Below are 15,954 nucleotides of genomic sequence, written 5' to 3' on the forward strand. Positions count from 1 at the left end.
GTAGAACCCCAGAGTGAGGCCTGTCCTACCCCCAACCCATGCTTTGAAGGGTCCATTTTGATGTAATGTTTTGCAATAGCTGCTTTGCAATGTTCAGTAAGTTTTGAACTAGGAAACCCACAGCTGCACTTTTACTGAGGACCACTGCATACACAGCAGATTCTGGGCACAGACTACATCTAGAGTTCAGGTATGTCTGATGAGCCATATGTGCAAGCAAAGAAAACCTTCTATAAGCCATATCTTATCAGATCCTTTCTTGGTGTATGCAGTGGGTTAAAGGACACTCCATCCCTTTAAAAACACAAAAAGCCATGTTGGAGCCTAACCTGGGACTTCATGCTAATAGGTTTATAGTAACCATTGCTAGTTAAGACTGGTGTTCTAGAAGTAAACTGTAACATGATAGCAGAGACACGCAGGATCTTTGCCACATAATGGTAGAGGCCAATTGGACTGACACAGCTGCAAGCTCATAGTGCCAACAACAACAGGCAAAGAACAAAAGGCCAGGAAGAGGCAAGGTGGAAGCATGGCCCTAAACCCTGTCTCTGACCAACACCTCCTGAACTGTGGTCTCACAGTCAATGCTGTGGTCCTATGCTGCAACTCTCAGTAAGAGCTGCATGAGCTCAGGACCCTGGCCAGGGTCTCTACTGGAGAAACACGACTAATTCTGCTCCTGAGGGTTTCCTACCCTCCTATCTGGGTCAGATACAGTCTTTGGGGAGGTTAAGCAGAGCTATCCTGTTAGAGTGCGGCACCAGCAGCTTTCAGGTCTCAGCAGGGAGTTCCTGGTATGACCCCAAGGGTTTAGAGTTTCTTGTTTCAGGTTGGGATGCAGTATCTATCCCAAGGCTGCTGTGGTCTGAATGTGTGTCCCTCTAGGCTTCACGCTGTGCTGATGCAGCAGCCTAGGCAGGTGGGGCCTATCGTGGGTGACTGGGCCTAACCAGGGGTTCACAGTTTGATAAGAGTTTTCAGAGAACTGCCTGGGCCACATACCACCTTCTCCCTAACAGGCTCAACATCTACGCCTCTTCCCATCCTATTTACCACCATGTGAAGATACCATAAGAAGTCATGGTATCAGAGATAGGGAGCAGTGCCCAAGAAAAAAGTAACTGGCTGCCACAGTGATCTTGGATTCCTTGTGCTCCAGGAGAGAAAGAAATACACCTTTGGTAGATAGAAATATCTCTGCCTGTGCTTTGATAGCAGGGCAAATGCAAGTAGTTATGTGCTTAGAGCCCCTGCTAAGGGGCACAACACCTTGACAATAGAGGAGGCAGATGGTGTGTGGGCAGAACAGTATTTAAAGGGATTAAACAGATTTTTTTTTTTTAGGAGGTATGGTACGGTGGCTGATTTTAGTGTGTGTGTGTGTGTGTGTGTGTGTGTGTGTGTGTGTGTGTGTGTGTGTGTACTGATGTGTTTACTAGTGTATGGTGGTATAGGTGACTCAAACATGTTTGTGTCATTAAAAGTCTCACCTTGTTTTAATGGGGGGACTCGAGAAAGCTGCATCGCTGGAGTTGCAAGCGCCAGTCAGCGTCTCACTTCTGATATATTCTACAGCCCCAAGACCACATGCAACTGGAGAGACTGTGGTGGCTCTTTCCTGGCCCGCCTCCTCCCCCCCCCCCCCCCCCCCCCCGCACTTCCCTGAGGGGATGCTGACAGCCTTCTACTATCCCAATACTCCCACACTGTCACTGCCCTGATGGCTTACTTCATTGTCATGACTGTATGAGGAAGGTTTTTATGCAAGCTATCATAGCTAACTGTTCCATGATCGCCAATGGTCACATCAGATCCAGGGTTTGAGATAGCCTGGGATGTACAGTAAAACTCCATCTCAAAATAAAATAAAATAAAATAAAAGGAAGGAAGGAAATAAGGAAAGAGGACAACTCATGGAATTTGAAATAGAACATTCTAGATTTGTACCTTCTGGGCCTACCCCCCCCCCCTTGTTTACTTATTCCTTGACAGTTTCATACATATAAATATAATGAATTCTTTTCACATTTCATTATCTCCTCTCACCCGACTTCCTCTCCTACTAAAACCCTTCTTTCTGACAAGGCCCTTCCTCATTTTCATGTCTTCTATTTGTGTGTGACCTCCTGAGTTTAACTATAATGGTTGGTTAGTTTCGATTGTCTACCTAATCGGATTAAGAAATACCTAGGCAACCAGTGAAGCACACCTTTGGGTGTGTCTGTGAGAGTGTTTCCAGAAAGGATTAAAGGAGGCGGGATGACCCACCCTGAATGTGGCAGCACCATCCCAGGGGCTGTGGTCCTGAGCTAAACTGAAAGGGGAAAAGGAAAAAGCCAGCTAAGCACTGGATTCCCCTTCTTCTGCTCCTCCACCACAGCTAAGAGGTGCTTCCTTCTGATGCTCTACCATCCCCACCATGGCGGATGGTACCCTCAAGCAGTACCTTCCTCCCTTATGTTGCTTCCAGCAAGTATCCAGCCATAGTAACAATAAAAGTAAGTCATTCATATCCCCCTCTCCACCTCTTCCAGCATTTCTCCAGGGGTAATGTCATACCTTCTTTTCTGTGCCTACAAAGCTTTCCAGGAAATGGGAGTTGGGCACAGGCCCCATAAGCAAGGTAGAACAAAGTTCCAACCAGAGGAAAAGGAAAGCATAGTTAGCAGGGCAAACACAGCGAGTCAGTCATGCCTGCCTACCTGTCTGTCAATGGCTGTTAATCTACAACTAAGAGCCTCGGGAGCTTGGCTGAGAACAAACATGAGGTACTCATGGCCCTTTGCAGTGGGATGAGTGAATAGGGGGCACGTATCCTGGCTAGTTACCTTGGATCTACAAGGTTGCCAGGCCTTTCTGAGAGGATGTAGCCATGAGTCTGAGGTGTGTTCTTTGCTCCTTCCTGTCTGAGTCAGGGGAGGATGACACTAGTGGCCACAGAGAAAACGAAGCTAAAATACAGAACATTGGAAGAGCTAAGTGAGGTGTTGCTTAGCAACTCTTAATAGGAAATAATTTAAACTGGGAAGTTATTTTTTTTTCCTGAGGACTTGCTGCTCTAGCCTGAAGATAAGGATTCACTCCCCTTCCTTCTGACAACTCCCCTGCATGCACACTTGGGTGCCAAGGTGCTTCCTTGCAGCCCCAACCTGACAGAAAAAAAAAGGGCTTGTTATAAGAAATCTGATACGGTAAAGAAAAAATTCAGTTTCATTATAAAACCAATAATCGACTCCCAAACACCAGTGCTCCCTCGGTGTACAGGAACCATGGGCAGCATGCACGTGTTCCTCCTTCTGTGGGGCCTGTTTTTCTCTTAGGAGGTAGAGGAAAAGGCCTCCAAATGAAAACCTCAGCCGGCAACTCAGAGCTGTGACAGTCTAAGATGTTGGCATCCCAGAACTCCTATCCCACCCCACCCCACACCACCCAAATCACCAGGATGTGGAAGGCGTCCCTTCCACGTCAAACAGTCAGCTTCAAGCCTTGGCACAAGTGACTGACAATGGGTATGCAGCAATCCAGAGTGCTGCTACCAGGATGCCAGGCGAAAATGCCTGCTCTCTTCCTGCTGTTCAGGTTTACATAACTTGCTTAATCACTCTGGAGTTAGGTTTTCCCATCAGCCAGAATCAAGTAATATTAGTACTGACTTGTGAGTTTGTACTGATAAAGAAGTTAGGTGTATAAACTCAGGGCCTGGTGTTGGGAGGAGCCTGGAAGCATTTCCCAGCAGTTTTATGGTAGAGTTAAGTACACCATTATTTTCTTTATACATTCATTTCTATAACTGTTTGCATCTAGCAACATGTGTGAATGTGTGTATGTGTGGTGTGTGATGTGTGTGTGGTGTGTATGTGGTCTCTATGCATGTAGAATGTGTGGTGTGTAGCATGTGTGTATGTATGGTGTGATGTGTGTGTGTGTGCCTGTGTGCACATGTGTGAATGTGTGTGTATGTATGGGGTGTGATGTGTGTGTTTGTGATGTGTGTGATATCTCTGTGTGTATGTAGTGTGGTGTGGTGTGTATATGTGTGTATATGTATGGTGCGGTCACTCATTTAGCTCTGTTGGTGAGAACGCAGTGTGAATACAATACATTGGGTGCTGGGGCGCTGGTGACTGAGGCGAGTCCTGATGTCCAGCATCCCCATATGTAAATGCTGACACTCCTGTGCTGAGATGAGAGGCTGACATAAGAGAATGTCTGGATGCTCAGGGGACAGCCAGCCCTGCAAGAGGCCATGTCTCAAATGAGGTGGAAGGGGAGGACCCAAACCTAAGGTGGCCCTCTGACCTCACATGTACACTGCACATGTACACTGTGGCACATGCACATGGTTATCCACTCACAAGAACAACATACACACGGTAAACACCCACCAAGAAAAGATAAAATGCACCTTAGATATGGTGGGGGCTTGGGGGGTCTCATGAAAGAACAGAGATAAGAGTGGTCTTCCCTGCCTGGTGGGCTGATAACTGAGACTCCCTTCTGCAGGCCCAGGGCCATGTTCCACTGAAGAACTGCTCCAGAGGAGAATAAGGATGCCGAGAACATCAACAGAAAGCCCTACCCAGTGAGACAAGGTCTGTGAAAGCCCAGTAAGGGCCACAGCAAGGCATCTCCAAAAGGCCAGGACAATTTCCCCACATGCTGCCTAGGACCCAACAGGAGGGGGAATTCAGAAATGCTGCCTCCACTCTAAACAGCCAGAGTTGTGTGGGATCCCAAAATAACTGCAGAGCAGGCTTGCTCTACCCAGTATGTGTCCTTAAAACTCACATCCCAGTGGAGTGGGTTTTTTTTTTTTTTTTTTTTTCTACTTAAAAACAAATTCCTTCATCCAGGAGGTTTTAGCTAAAACGACTTCTTAAATTTTTTTTCAGATCTGTGCTTCAGGCCTGCTCCAAAATGCCTCCATGAGATGTGGCACGGTGCACGGGGAAGGGCCTCCTGGGCATGTGGGGAAGGGCTCCTCTCTAAAGGGAAGGCTTTCTCCTACCATCTGCATGCAGGACGCAAGGTGATCTGCAAATGGGAATGTGATAACAGCAGCCGGAAGGCCAGTGTGTCAGGGAACACAAGCTGATTTTGTGCTACTGCAAAGGCCACAGAAGGCCTTTACTTTCTCTCTCTTATGGACTTTCAGTAAGACCATGTCTGCCATTGATCTACAGTTTTTTGTAAGAAAGCGTGTGCACATATCGTCAGGTGCTGGCATCTTTTAAGGCAACAGAGCCAAGAAAAGCCCTTCCTTCTGAAAGCACAAAGTCAAACCTCCAAGTTGGCTATAACTTCGCAAGTCTACACCATCGCATTCAGCACTTTCTGCCACAGCTGAACCAAAGTGGTCACGAGCCTCACTCTTCAAAAGGAGAAATGCAGGGCAAGAGGACTGGGCTCCTTAATATGCGCGGAGCATTTCTAACTGGCTCTCTGTAGCTGCTCAAGCATCTGCTGTTCCAGCCATCAATCCTGACCAGAACTCACCTCCTCAGCAGCAGCCTTCTTTCTGCACGCCACTTCTGGCCTGGAGAAGCTGGAATAACCACCAGCTGGGGAGAAACGACTTCTTGTCGGAAATTCACCAAGTGAGACATCACTTAAGAACTGAGGTTTCTCAGTGAGAACTGAAGGTACTCTTTTCAGAATATTAGGCAAGAAGGGTATACCTGATGTCATTTTCATAGGAATCAAAAGGCACTACACTTGATCCTGGGACATACAGAGGTCAGCCAATGTCCTCTGACGTACAAACACTAGAGAGATTTCTCCCTGTGTCTCCAAAGCCATATGGGTAAGCAGTAATTGCCTCCTTGTATCCATCGACTGTATTACCTCACCAGATAATCACATGGGAACATCTCCAACGCCTAGCAGACAGTGGTTTGAAAAGGGGGGAAGCACAAACCTCCTTCATCTAAGTTTCATTCTCCAGTGACTCTGCAGTCTAAAGAAAAGTGTGATAGCAGGAGTGTTATCAAGTCTAAGATGGGGGAGGATAAGACAGAGTCATGAGCCACAGGAGGGAAGCACTGCCTAGGGGCAACATGAACGCTACAGAAATGGAATCTGTCAGGGATTGCATACTGTACCCCAGAAGATTTCTTCAATCTCTAGATCCTGGTACAAGTGACATAACTATTTAGAGCCAGCCTGAAAACAGGGTCTCTAAAGATGTCATCAAATGAGGATGAAGCCACTTTCGTGGTCCAATTCCAATGTGTGTCACTATAATAAAAGGAGAAGACTACATGGTGGCACCCTGGAAGAACAGGAAGTGAAGACAGAGCCAAAGGTTGTCCAGTTGTGATGGCCTTACCAGCAGCTAGACATGGTGAGAAAGGAGTTCCTGAAGAGCCTACAGAGAAAGTGTGACTCAACCCACACCCAAGTGGCAAGCTTCCGACTTCAGAGCTGAGGACACAACATCTAAGCCACAAAACACAACTCAGATGGTATGGCTCTCAGTGACGGAAATCCCAGAAACATGGACCAGAATCCACCACATGCCAACCAGTTCATGCCTGTCAATGTCTACCTCTCTTGCTACAGATATGTCTCAGCAATTCTAAGCAGGGAATTCACTTGTCAGCCCTGATGGAGCTTCTTCAGATTAGAATGACTCCTGGGACATTGGCAGACCCATAGCTCCCAGTCCTTGACCTACAGGCTCCTAGGTACAGACTGATCCTTGGCTGTGTGACATCTTAGGTAAAGGAGAGGCATGCATGCATATTTTTTTACTAAGTTCTTCAAAACAAAAAGTGCCCCATATATGTCAGGACAGAAATTACACCTCATAATTTTCCTGAGCTGATTTAAAGTTCATAATGCTCCAGATCTTTTCATCCAAAGATGGCAGGCAAGCATGGCCTCACTGCCACTCTTATCAGCGGAGATGTGGCAATGTAACCAGAGATACTCACAGAGCCTGGGGCGGACAGCCAGGGCTTCTATGTGAAATGAAATAAAAATGCTACAGTTCCCTCTCTGGCTTTACTTGGAGCTTCTAGAACACAGAAAACAAAAACAAAACACACACACAAAAATCAACCCACCACTGTAAAACTCTTTGCCTTCACAAACAGCTACATGAAACAAATATAAATTTGGTCCCATTACCGCAGCGTGAAGTAACTTCCAGATGAGGCTGGAATGCATTAAAAACAAAACAGCATTGGGAAAGCCCTATTTACATCAATGGCCAATGTCTTGAAGCCCCTCCCCCACCTTCTCTTTCCCTTTTCCCCCAGTTATCTTTTTAAAGCTATATGGTTGAGTGACAAGTTTACCCCATGCTTCCTACCCTTTGATGTGCCTCTACTTTCTCAGAGTTGCACAAACCTCTCTTTTTACCCCACCAGAGCTGTTGAGGTTACTTTCATTGCATACCTGCCCACGTGCGGATGCAGCACATCCCAGATTTCATTTTACTGATATTTGGGGAATGGATCGTTCTTTTGGACTGTCCTCTTTGGTGGAGAGCACTTGTTATCACCCCTGGCGTCTGCCCACTACATGACGATCACACTGGTTAGAGTCGCTGATGTCATGAGTAAGAAGTGATCTAGGAAGTCAGTCCTCTCATATCCAAACACTTTCCCCTAAGCAGCACCTCAGCCTGCTTGAGATCCTTCGCCAGCCACCTCTCCCTTCACTGGAAGAACAGGGCTAGGCAGAGTCTACTGTGTGAGAAGCAGACTAAGCTACGTAACAGAAACACTCAGTAAGACCTGGATGAGTCTACATCATACAAGTGCTAGCCATCCTCAACCTTCACTAGGGAAGCTAAGGACTGTGCGCATGTGAGGTGCTATATGGTAAAGAGTGACCTGGCCTCACCCTTAACTTCTTGGAGGTGGGCTACATTCTTAGAGTGCACTGACTCCTTAAAGTACCTTTGTTTGCCTGAGCTATGTCCACGAAAGAGTACAATATGAGGTACGATGGGGCTGAGGATTACGGGATTTCATCAAAGCCTCGTAGAAACTAAACATGACAAAGTCAGCCTTGTATCTAGAAGGTTGAAATATGTGTCAACTGGCTCAGCTCTCTAGGCTGTGTAAAACCCCCTGAGCCCCTGTAACAGCTCTATACACCTCCTCAACAAACAATTATCTATGCTACTGCCATGCTACGACCAATGCTGTCTGGGACCTCAGAGAAAGGACAAAAGAGCAACACAGGGGTTCCACCAGTCCCCCCTCCCCGCTGAGATCTGTGTGCAGCATTTTCATGAGGACCTATGAGCAAGAAGGGGCAATGTTCATAGTTCTGTCGGCTCTTCTAAAAAACTCTCCTGTGAGGCAGTCCTTTCCAGTAGCAGCCTCACCACAGTCAAGAAGAAGTGACTATGCTGTTCTGAAGGACAGTGGTGGTTCTGCACTTTCTGAAGCAGGGTAAACTTATACACTTTCAGATAACCAGTGTTCAGGCAGGGGCCTACCTCTATGGCAATCCTATCAAAGAACCCCAGAGGATAAATTCAGATGGTCTAAGACAATGATTTTACCTTAGAGCTTCATCTGAACTCAATGTGTTAGGGGATCCAGGAGATATTTCAGTTTTCTGTGGAGGAATAGAACTTGACCTACTTCTGCTCTCTCATGGTGTGTAAGTAGACCCACATCACAGACACACACACCTTGATACCTTGACAACTATAGCCATGGATCCTACCATGGGCCTTTCATGAGCATAGAGCCTGCAGTGAGAGGAAGAAGCAGGCATAGATATGTCTGCAGAAACGTGCCCTGCTCAGGGCTGGACACTCAACCCATATGATCAAAATGTGATGTCCAAGCCTCCAGATGTAAATACTTCTTCCAATACCGCCCCCCCCAAAGACAGAAAAAGACAACCATAACGTGATGGAGGTCATGTGAAGACATTTTGAAAAGTCAATCCCAGAACAGTTTGGGAAAGAAAAATGTCAAGGTACATGAGACTACTTAGTACCAAGACTCTAGCTCCTGAAAGAAGTCGGCCTCGAGAAAGCAGGAACAGAGTGGAAATGAGACAAGTATGCTTGAGATTCCCAGAGGGACTATTTCAAAGCAGATGAAAATCAAAGTAAAATACCACTTGTATGACAATCAAAGAGTAGGTAAGAGACTGCATGTGGACATGAACAACAAGAAGCCTAGCAATGACGAAGTTGTCCCATCAATGAAGCCTCTCAACCACTGCCTACCGAAGACGCCATGCTGGAAGACAGTCCCACCAATCTCCATGCTAGAACAGGCAAGGCCAACAGTAAGAAAAGGCACTGTGTCTGGGTAGAGGTTTGATGCTGACTGCATGTATTGTCCTTGGTTGGTGCCATAGTTCGAGCAGAACACCTGGGCCCAGATCCGCCCATCATAGTGTTCTTCTTGTAGTTTTCTTTTTTTTTTAATTATTTTATTCATATTACATCTCGATTGTTAGCCCTTCCCCTGTTTCCTCCCATTCTCCCCTCCCTCCCACTTCCCCTCTTCTCCCCTCCCCTATGTCTGTGATTGAGGGAGACCTCCTCCCCCTATATATGCTCTTAGAATATCGAGTCTCTTCTTGTAACTTGCTATCCTTCCTCTGAGTGCCGCCAGGCCTCCCCATCCAGGGGACGTGGTCATAAAAGGGGCTCCAGCCAAGGGACAGGACATTCTCCACAGTTAAGTGGAGAGTGGGGGCTGACTTTCACATGAACTCTGGTGCCCCATATTTGGCCATGTCCCCTTTAGGGGGAGGTCCAATAGCACTCAGAGGAAGGATAGCAGACTACCAAGAAGAAACTTGGTACCCTAACATCATATTCAGGGGGAGGAGGTCCCCCTCAGTCACAGTCATAGGGAAGGGGAATGGGGTGAAAGCGGGAGGGAGGGAGGAACGGGAACATGCACGGGATGGGATAGTAATTGAGATGTAATACGAATTATTTTATTTTTTAATGATAAAAGTCCAAACAAAAACAACAAAAGAAAAAAAAAAAAAGAAAGAAAGAAAGAAAGAAAAGGCACTGTGGAGTACAGTAAGTAGAATGTCAGAGGTGACTGGTGGGGTGTCGTTCAGATGTGTAGAAGGCTGTGCTTGGAAGGATAGTCTAACAGATGAGGAGGGTCCTTCCTGATTAAGGTGTACAATTATTAGGAATAATGACAAATCTCCTAATGAATATGAGGTGTCTAAGAAATAGGTCTGATGCCACTGACAGGTTCTTATTAGCTGCTACACATCAAGATAAAACTAAGAAACTAGTGTGCCACATAACAGTGAGTGAATTAAGAATCTGAAAGGAAAAAAAAAAACAGCAATTCTAGTCACCAAGAGACAACAACGTTGTTTATGTAAATAAACTGAAACCCTTAGGCAAAGAAACAGCAGTAAGTCAGCTGAAACTGCTTTGTATAGACAAGGAAGAAAGGAATCTCATCCACATTAACAATTAAATAAAGTAACTTTTTAAAATTTGATTAACGCATTTTATTTTACTGATATGCAATTTTATTATTTTTTCTCTTTGAGATTATAATATAATTACATTATTCCTCCCTTCCCTTCCTCCAAACTCTCCCATAGATCCTTCCTTGATCTTTTTCAAATTCATGGCCTTTAAAAAAATTAATGTACACACATGCATGTATGGATATACATACATATTCCTAAATACAACCTGCTTAGTTGGTGCAATGTCACTTTTATATATGTTATGAGTTGAGCAAGGACAAGAGCAACAAACATGCTGAAATGGTCGGGAGAAAAGGTAATTTTAAAATTCCATTAATAAAGCAAAAAAAAAAAAACTTTAGGTATCTAGAAGTAAATTCAGGAAAAATTGCTAATTCTGTAAAGAAATAAAAGGCTTAGAATGACATAAAAGATCCTTGGACTTTATAGGATATAAGCCACCTTCTCAGATGGAGAAGAGAATCTACAGAAAACTCTGAAATCTCTAGGTGGTCTCTTTTTCATTCAGTGTCCTCTTTTTAAAACGATTCTTAAGCTTTAATCTCATGCAAAGCAAAATATCAATAATTCAACTATAAAACCAGACACCAGTAGGGTTTTCCATTGAATATGACAAACCGACTCTGAAATTTGTATGGAAATGCAAGGCTGTGAGCTAGAAGGGGACCTCAGCCTTCCAGAAAGGAGATGTCCTATGCGGTGGTCTCACTAATGAAAGGAGCCACTAGGTCCACACCATCCAGGAGCAGGGTACCTTTGACTGTCCTCAAGCAAGGATAGCTGTGGAGGCTGCGCACCAGCAGGGATGCAGGGGTACCCGAGCTCTTACAGGTGGTCAGGTGCACCTGGCCTCGGGCATGTAGAACAGAGTCAACAGTGGAGGACAGCGAGGCCGCCAGTGAATGCACAGGGATGCACGCCCAGCCCTCTGAGCAGCTTACAGGGAGAGCAATGAAGAGGGAGTAAAGTCACCCACTGTCCCCAGTGTCCACTGATAGTGGCATTTTAGAGTCGCACAAACTTGAATTCATTCAGCCCTGTTTTTTTTTTCTCTGCAGCAGAAAGTGTTCCCCAAGGACAGTATCGGTTTGGTGGCGCTCACGTAAGGCACAGACTGATGGATTCCACGCCAGGACCCTTGTGTTGGCGATCAGCCACGCTTCTGTGATAAAGCACACTGAGAAGGCTCTCTCAGATGTGCATGTTCGACCGACTCCCATCTTGACTTTGGGCCTCCATCACGCTCTGCCGCACCTTTTCCTTTCTGTCCCTAGCATCTCGAAGCTTCTTTGCCTTTTGTTTCTAGGTCCTTCTCTTCCATGCCCTGTGAGGGTCCTCTGGGCTACTGAATCTCTTTCTGCCAGGGTTTTATTGTTTTATTAAAAAAACAAAAACAAAACAAAACAAAAACAAAACAAAAAAACTAAGCTAGCAGCTTGTCTGACTCTCCTCAACCCAGGCCTCTTCCCTCCATATCACATCGACACCAGACAGCTGCGTGAGAGGAGCCATCATGGCAGAATGGCTGGGCAGCATCCCCGGCTGGACTGCCCTGGTAAGACAAGACATCACTCAGACACAGGAAGATTCTAAGTCAAGAGCCCCAGCAGGAGGGAAGTGGCGGGGGGCGGGGAGGGGGGTTAGTTTGCAACCGGAACAGGAAGCAAGCTTACTCACAGGATATGATCATGTTGGTCGGAAAGCAGTGTTGCTAGAGTCTGTCTTTACATAGAAAGTAAGTGTCACTGAGCAGGAGTCGATGTGCTAACTAGTCTTGGAGAGTCAGAGCACACTGAGTGAGGGGATTAAACTCCAGACTGCACCAAACAGTGGCTGCACTATCCAAACAAAGGGCCAGGGATCGGTCCAACACTCCTGCCATAAGGATTGATGAATTCCAACAGGCACCACGTGACCTCGGCCATCAAGCACCTCTACAGTAGTGACTTCAAAGGACTTTCTTCTTTGTGTCTGGCCTATTTCACTTTCAACTGGACAGGAAGAATGAGATTTGGTGGCTTACTGTTCAGTATGCTGACTTCAATCAATAATAAGAGGTTAGATATTTCAAAATTGCTTAAAAAAAAAAAAAACAGGCATTGTGGTACATGCCTTTAATCCCAAAATTTGGAGTCAAGGACAGAGGAGCCTAAAAATTTGAAGCTACCCCGGCCCATGTAGTAAGTTGTAGGCCAGCCATAACTACACAGTGAGACCCTACCTCAAAAAAGAGTAAGTTTTAAACATTCTCATTTCATAAAGGATAGTCCAGTCAGGTATTTGATATGTTAATTACCTTGACTTTATCACCTTACAAATTATACGACATCAAAGTATCACAGTATATAATCCACATACAGAATGATTGTCAGTTTAAAGAGAAACATATTTTTTAACTTTCATGTCCTTCATTCAGCCATGTCTTTCTTTCAGAGTCTAGGATGATACATACATAACCATGTAATGCTTGGATCAAGGCACAGAGATAGAGTCCACGAAAGCCGATGACTCCTTACCTGGTCCCAGGCAGACACAGTGCCCCCGAAGCACATGAACAGGTATCCCATGGCAACCAGACATATCCAAATCACCAGCGAGAACACACGGAGCAGCTTCTTGAACACGGACTCAATGCACACGAGGATGAATATGGCAAAGAAAATTGCCAGGGCAGTGGGAACTGTTATTAAAAATGCCACATGGTCTTCTACTTCCTGAGGACAGAAACAGAAAAGAGTGAGAAGCTGCAGTTGAGGGACAGAGTGACAATGACTTATGAGAAAACTTTACCAACATCAATCAATGCCAAACTACATGGGCCTGAAAATCATTTTGAAAGTAGAATAGTTTAAAGTTTCAAAAAATTCCAAGTTTTATATTCGACAACCATGATTTTCTAAATAGATCATGCAATGGTGACTATTTAAACTAGGCAAAATAGCCAGACTCTCACTATTACATTTTCCTGGAAAAATGGAGAAATAGATTTTTTATAACAGAAATGACTTCAAAAGAAGTGAATGGCTGGGCGGTGGTAGCGCTTGCCTTTAATCCCAGCAATTGGGAGGCAGAGGTAGGCGGATCACTGTGAGTTGGAGGCCAGCCTGGTCTACAAAGTGAGTCCAGGACAGTCAAGCCTACACAGAGACACCCTGTCTCGAAAAACAAAACAAACAACAACAACAACAACAACAAAAACAAGAAAAGAAAAGAAGAAAGAAGAAGAAGAAAAGTGAATGAAGGCAAGAACCCATTAACGCCAGGAGAAAATAAGACCCATCAACTTCACTGCCTGAATTAGAGAGTCGTAAATACCATGGTCTCAGGAAATTAAGGCACTGAATGGATTTGAAATGTTTTATTTCTTAAAAAAGAAAAAAAAAGAAACACATTTGAGTTACGTCCATGTCTACAATGATTAGCTTTTATTTTAATGCATGCCAATTATTATTTTAAAAGGATCACAGGTTAATAGGAAAGGAACAGAAGTGCTAAAAATAGAAGTCCATGGACGAGAACCATTTCGGAGAGCGCCCGTGGCTGCTGCCACCACCACCTCTCTGATGCCACCAAGTGAAAAGGAAATGGGCATTTCTTTATTATTATTAGCCTCTTACTGGTGCCACTTTCTAAACTCATTTTTGTATACTCACACTTATTTTGCTTCTAACTTTTGAGAGGGAGATAGACTTATTTCAACTGTACATAACATCAGCATTGCGCTATAAACACCTCATTTCCTTTGGTTCACCCAGAAAGGACGAAGGCTGCAACACCTGAAGCTGGATCCTGCTGTGGACAACACTCACTCGAGGACAGAAAGTGGTGTAAATGTCTTTAATCCTCATCCAAATGTCTGTAATTAATTACTAACACATGACTTGGAGGTTCAGCCAAAAATCTCCATGTGGCCAGGGCCATGAGGACTCCACTGACGTTTTAAGAATTTCAGGTAAAAAAAGTAAAAGGGAAAGTAAACTACGCTATTCTGCAGCCAGAGGAAGCCTATGGTGATCTGGGGCACACCTCTTCTCTCTCCCATCAGCAGCTTCATCTCCGAGACAGCTGCATCTAAATCCCAGATCCCAGAGTGGAACGAGGAGCCAAAGCCTGTATGAAGCCCAAGAAGAAAGGATCCCAGACACCTTTCAGCCTTTCACCCATTGAGAGCACAGCATTCAGTGGCACTTCCCTCTTTAACACTGGCATTTTACTTTCTTTGATCCTTACATGCATCCTGTTAGGCTAGACTCATGCCAGCAGCTAATAAAATTGAGAAAGTGGAAGCACAGAGAAGTGACCAAGAAACCAGGACTCTAGGCAAGGACCCATCACAGATGTGTGCCACGGGGGCACAGTCCTCTCTGCCCGAAGCAAACGGAAGTTCAAAAGAGCCAGACATGCCTTCACAGAGGCCAGAGGAACAAGTGTTTCAAGAACCGGGAAAAACTAGCAAATCCATGAGATGTTCTGATTCTGGCTCCATCCATCTCTTTGCCCATACCTAGTCTCCCAGTTGCCATTTGACCCTCAGACAAACATGACAGTCCTTGTAAAGGGGGTCGAGCAACCTCCACACTCTGTGAACCCAGCATTAAGTCACCAGAAGCAAACCCACTCAGGACTTGGTGGCAGGACTGCTGCACACATAGGGCCGGTGAAAATGGACTTCCTCTTAAGCCTATCGCAGTGAACTCAACTAAGCCCAGGGCACAATAATCCAAAGGCTATTTTTCTAGAACAAGTTTTCATCTGTTTCATTAATTCACTCAGGAGACAGCATCCAACTTTAAGAACTCTTACACGCCTAACTGCAAAACAAAGCTCAGGGGCGGTAGGAACAGGAGCACAGAGCGTAGGTGCTCCTTCAGAACTTGGGGCCAGGAGAAGGCTCCTCAGGCGCTCTCCCGGCTGAGTCGTCTGTCAAGATGACTAAGGCCAGATCTCTTACTTGGCTCTAAGATTTTTGCTACTTGTTAGTTTAAGTATTAAGTCCCTATTCTCTTGTTTCTATTGCTTGTTTTCAATGTCTGATCAGTAGATGTAACTGGCTCTCAGCGGCATTCCCACAAGTCACAGTGGCCAAGTGGCTGGTTTGCACAATCCTTAAGCTCCCCACAAAATATTTTAGTTTCTTTTGAAATTATTAAAAATGTATTTCTCATTTTTTCTTAGTTCTTTGAGAATTTTGTACAGCGTGTGTTGCTCATCCTCACGCTCACCCTCACTTCTGTCCACGCCATCCCCCACTCCCTACCCACCCAACTCTGTATGCATTTTTTTGTAATCCCTCATTGGATACGTGGCCTTCACTGGAGGGAGGTCAACCCACCAGGGGGCCACACCCTTAACCAAAACTGACTCTCCCTCTCCTAGCCACTGTCAACTGCCAAACAGTTCCTTAGCTAGCAGAAGGACTTTGTGCCTACCTCTCTTCTCCATGCTGCAATCTGCCTGCTCTGAGACTATGCAGGTCTTGTGCCAGCTGTCACAGCT

At 45.3% G+C, this 15,954-nt stretch overlaps 1 protein-coding gene across 1 annotated transcript in view; it reads right to left on the reverse strand.

Moving 5' to 3' along the window:
• The window catches only part of Adcy2 (adenylate cyclase 2), a 364,093-nt gene that overhangs the window by 334,576 nt on the left and 13,563 nt on the right, over positions 1-15,954 (reverse strand). The window contains exon 2 of the mRNA XM_051151053.1: positions 12,975-13,172. Coding sequence (XP_051007010.1) covers positions 12,975-13,172 — 198 coding nt within the window. The remainder of the gene's footprint in view (positions 1-12,974; positions 13,173-15,954) is intronic.

Source organism: Acomys russatus, chromosome 9, assembly GCF_903995435.1.
Source record: "Acomys russatus chromosome 9, mAcoRus1.1, whole genome shotgun sequence".
NCBI classification, from domain to species: Eukaryota; Metazoa; Chordata; class Mammalia; order Rodentia; family Muridae; genus Acomys; species Acomys russatus.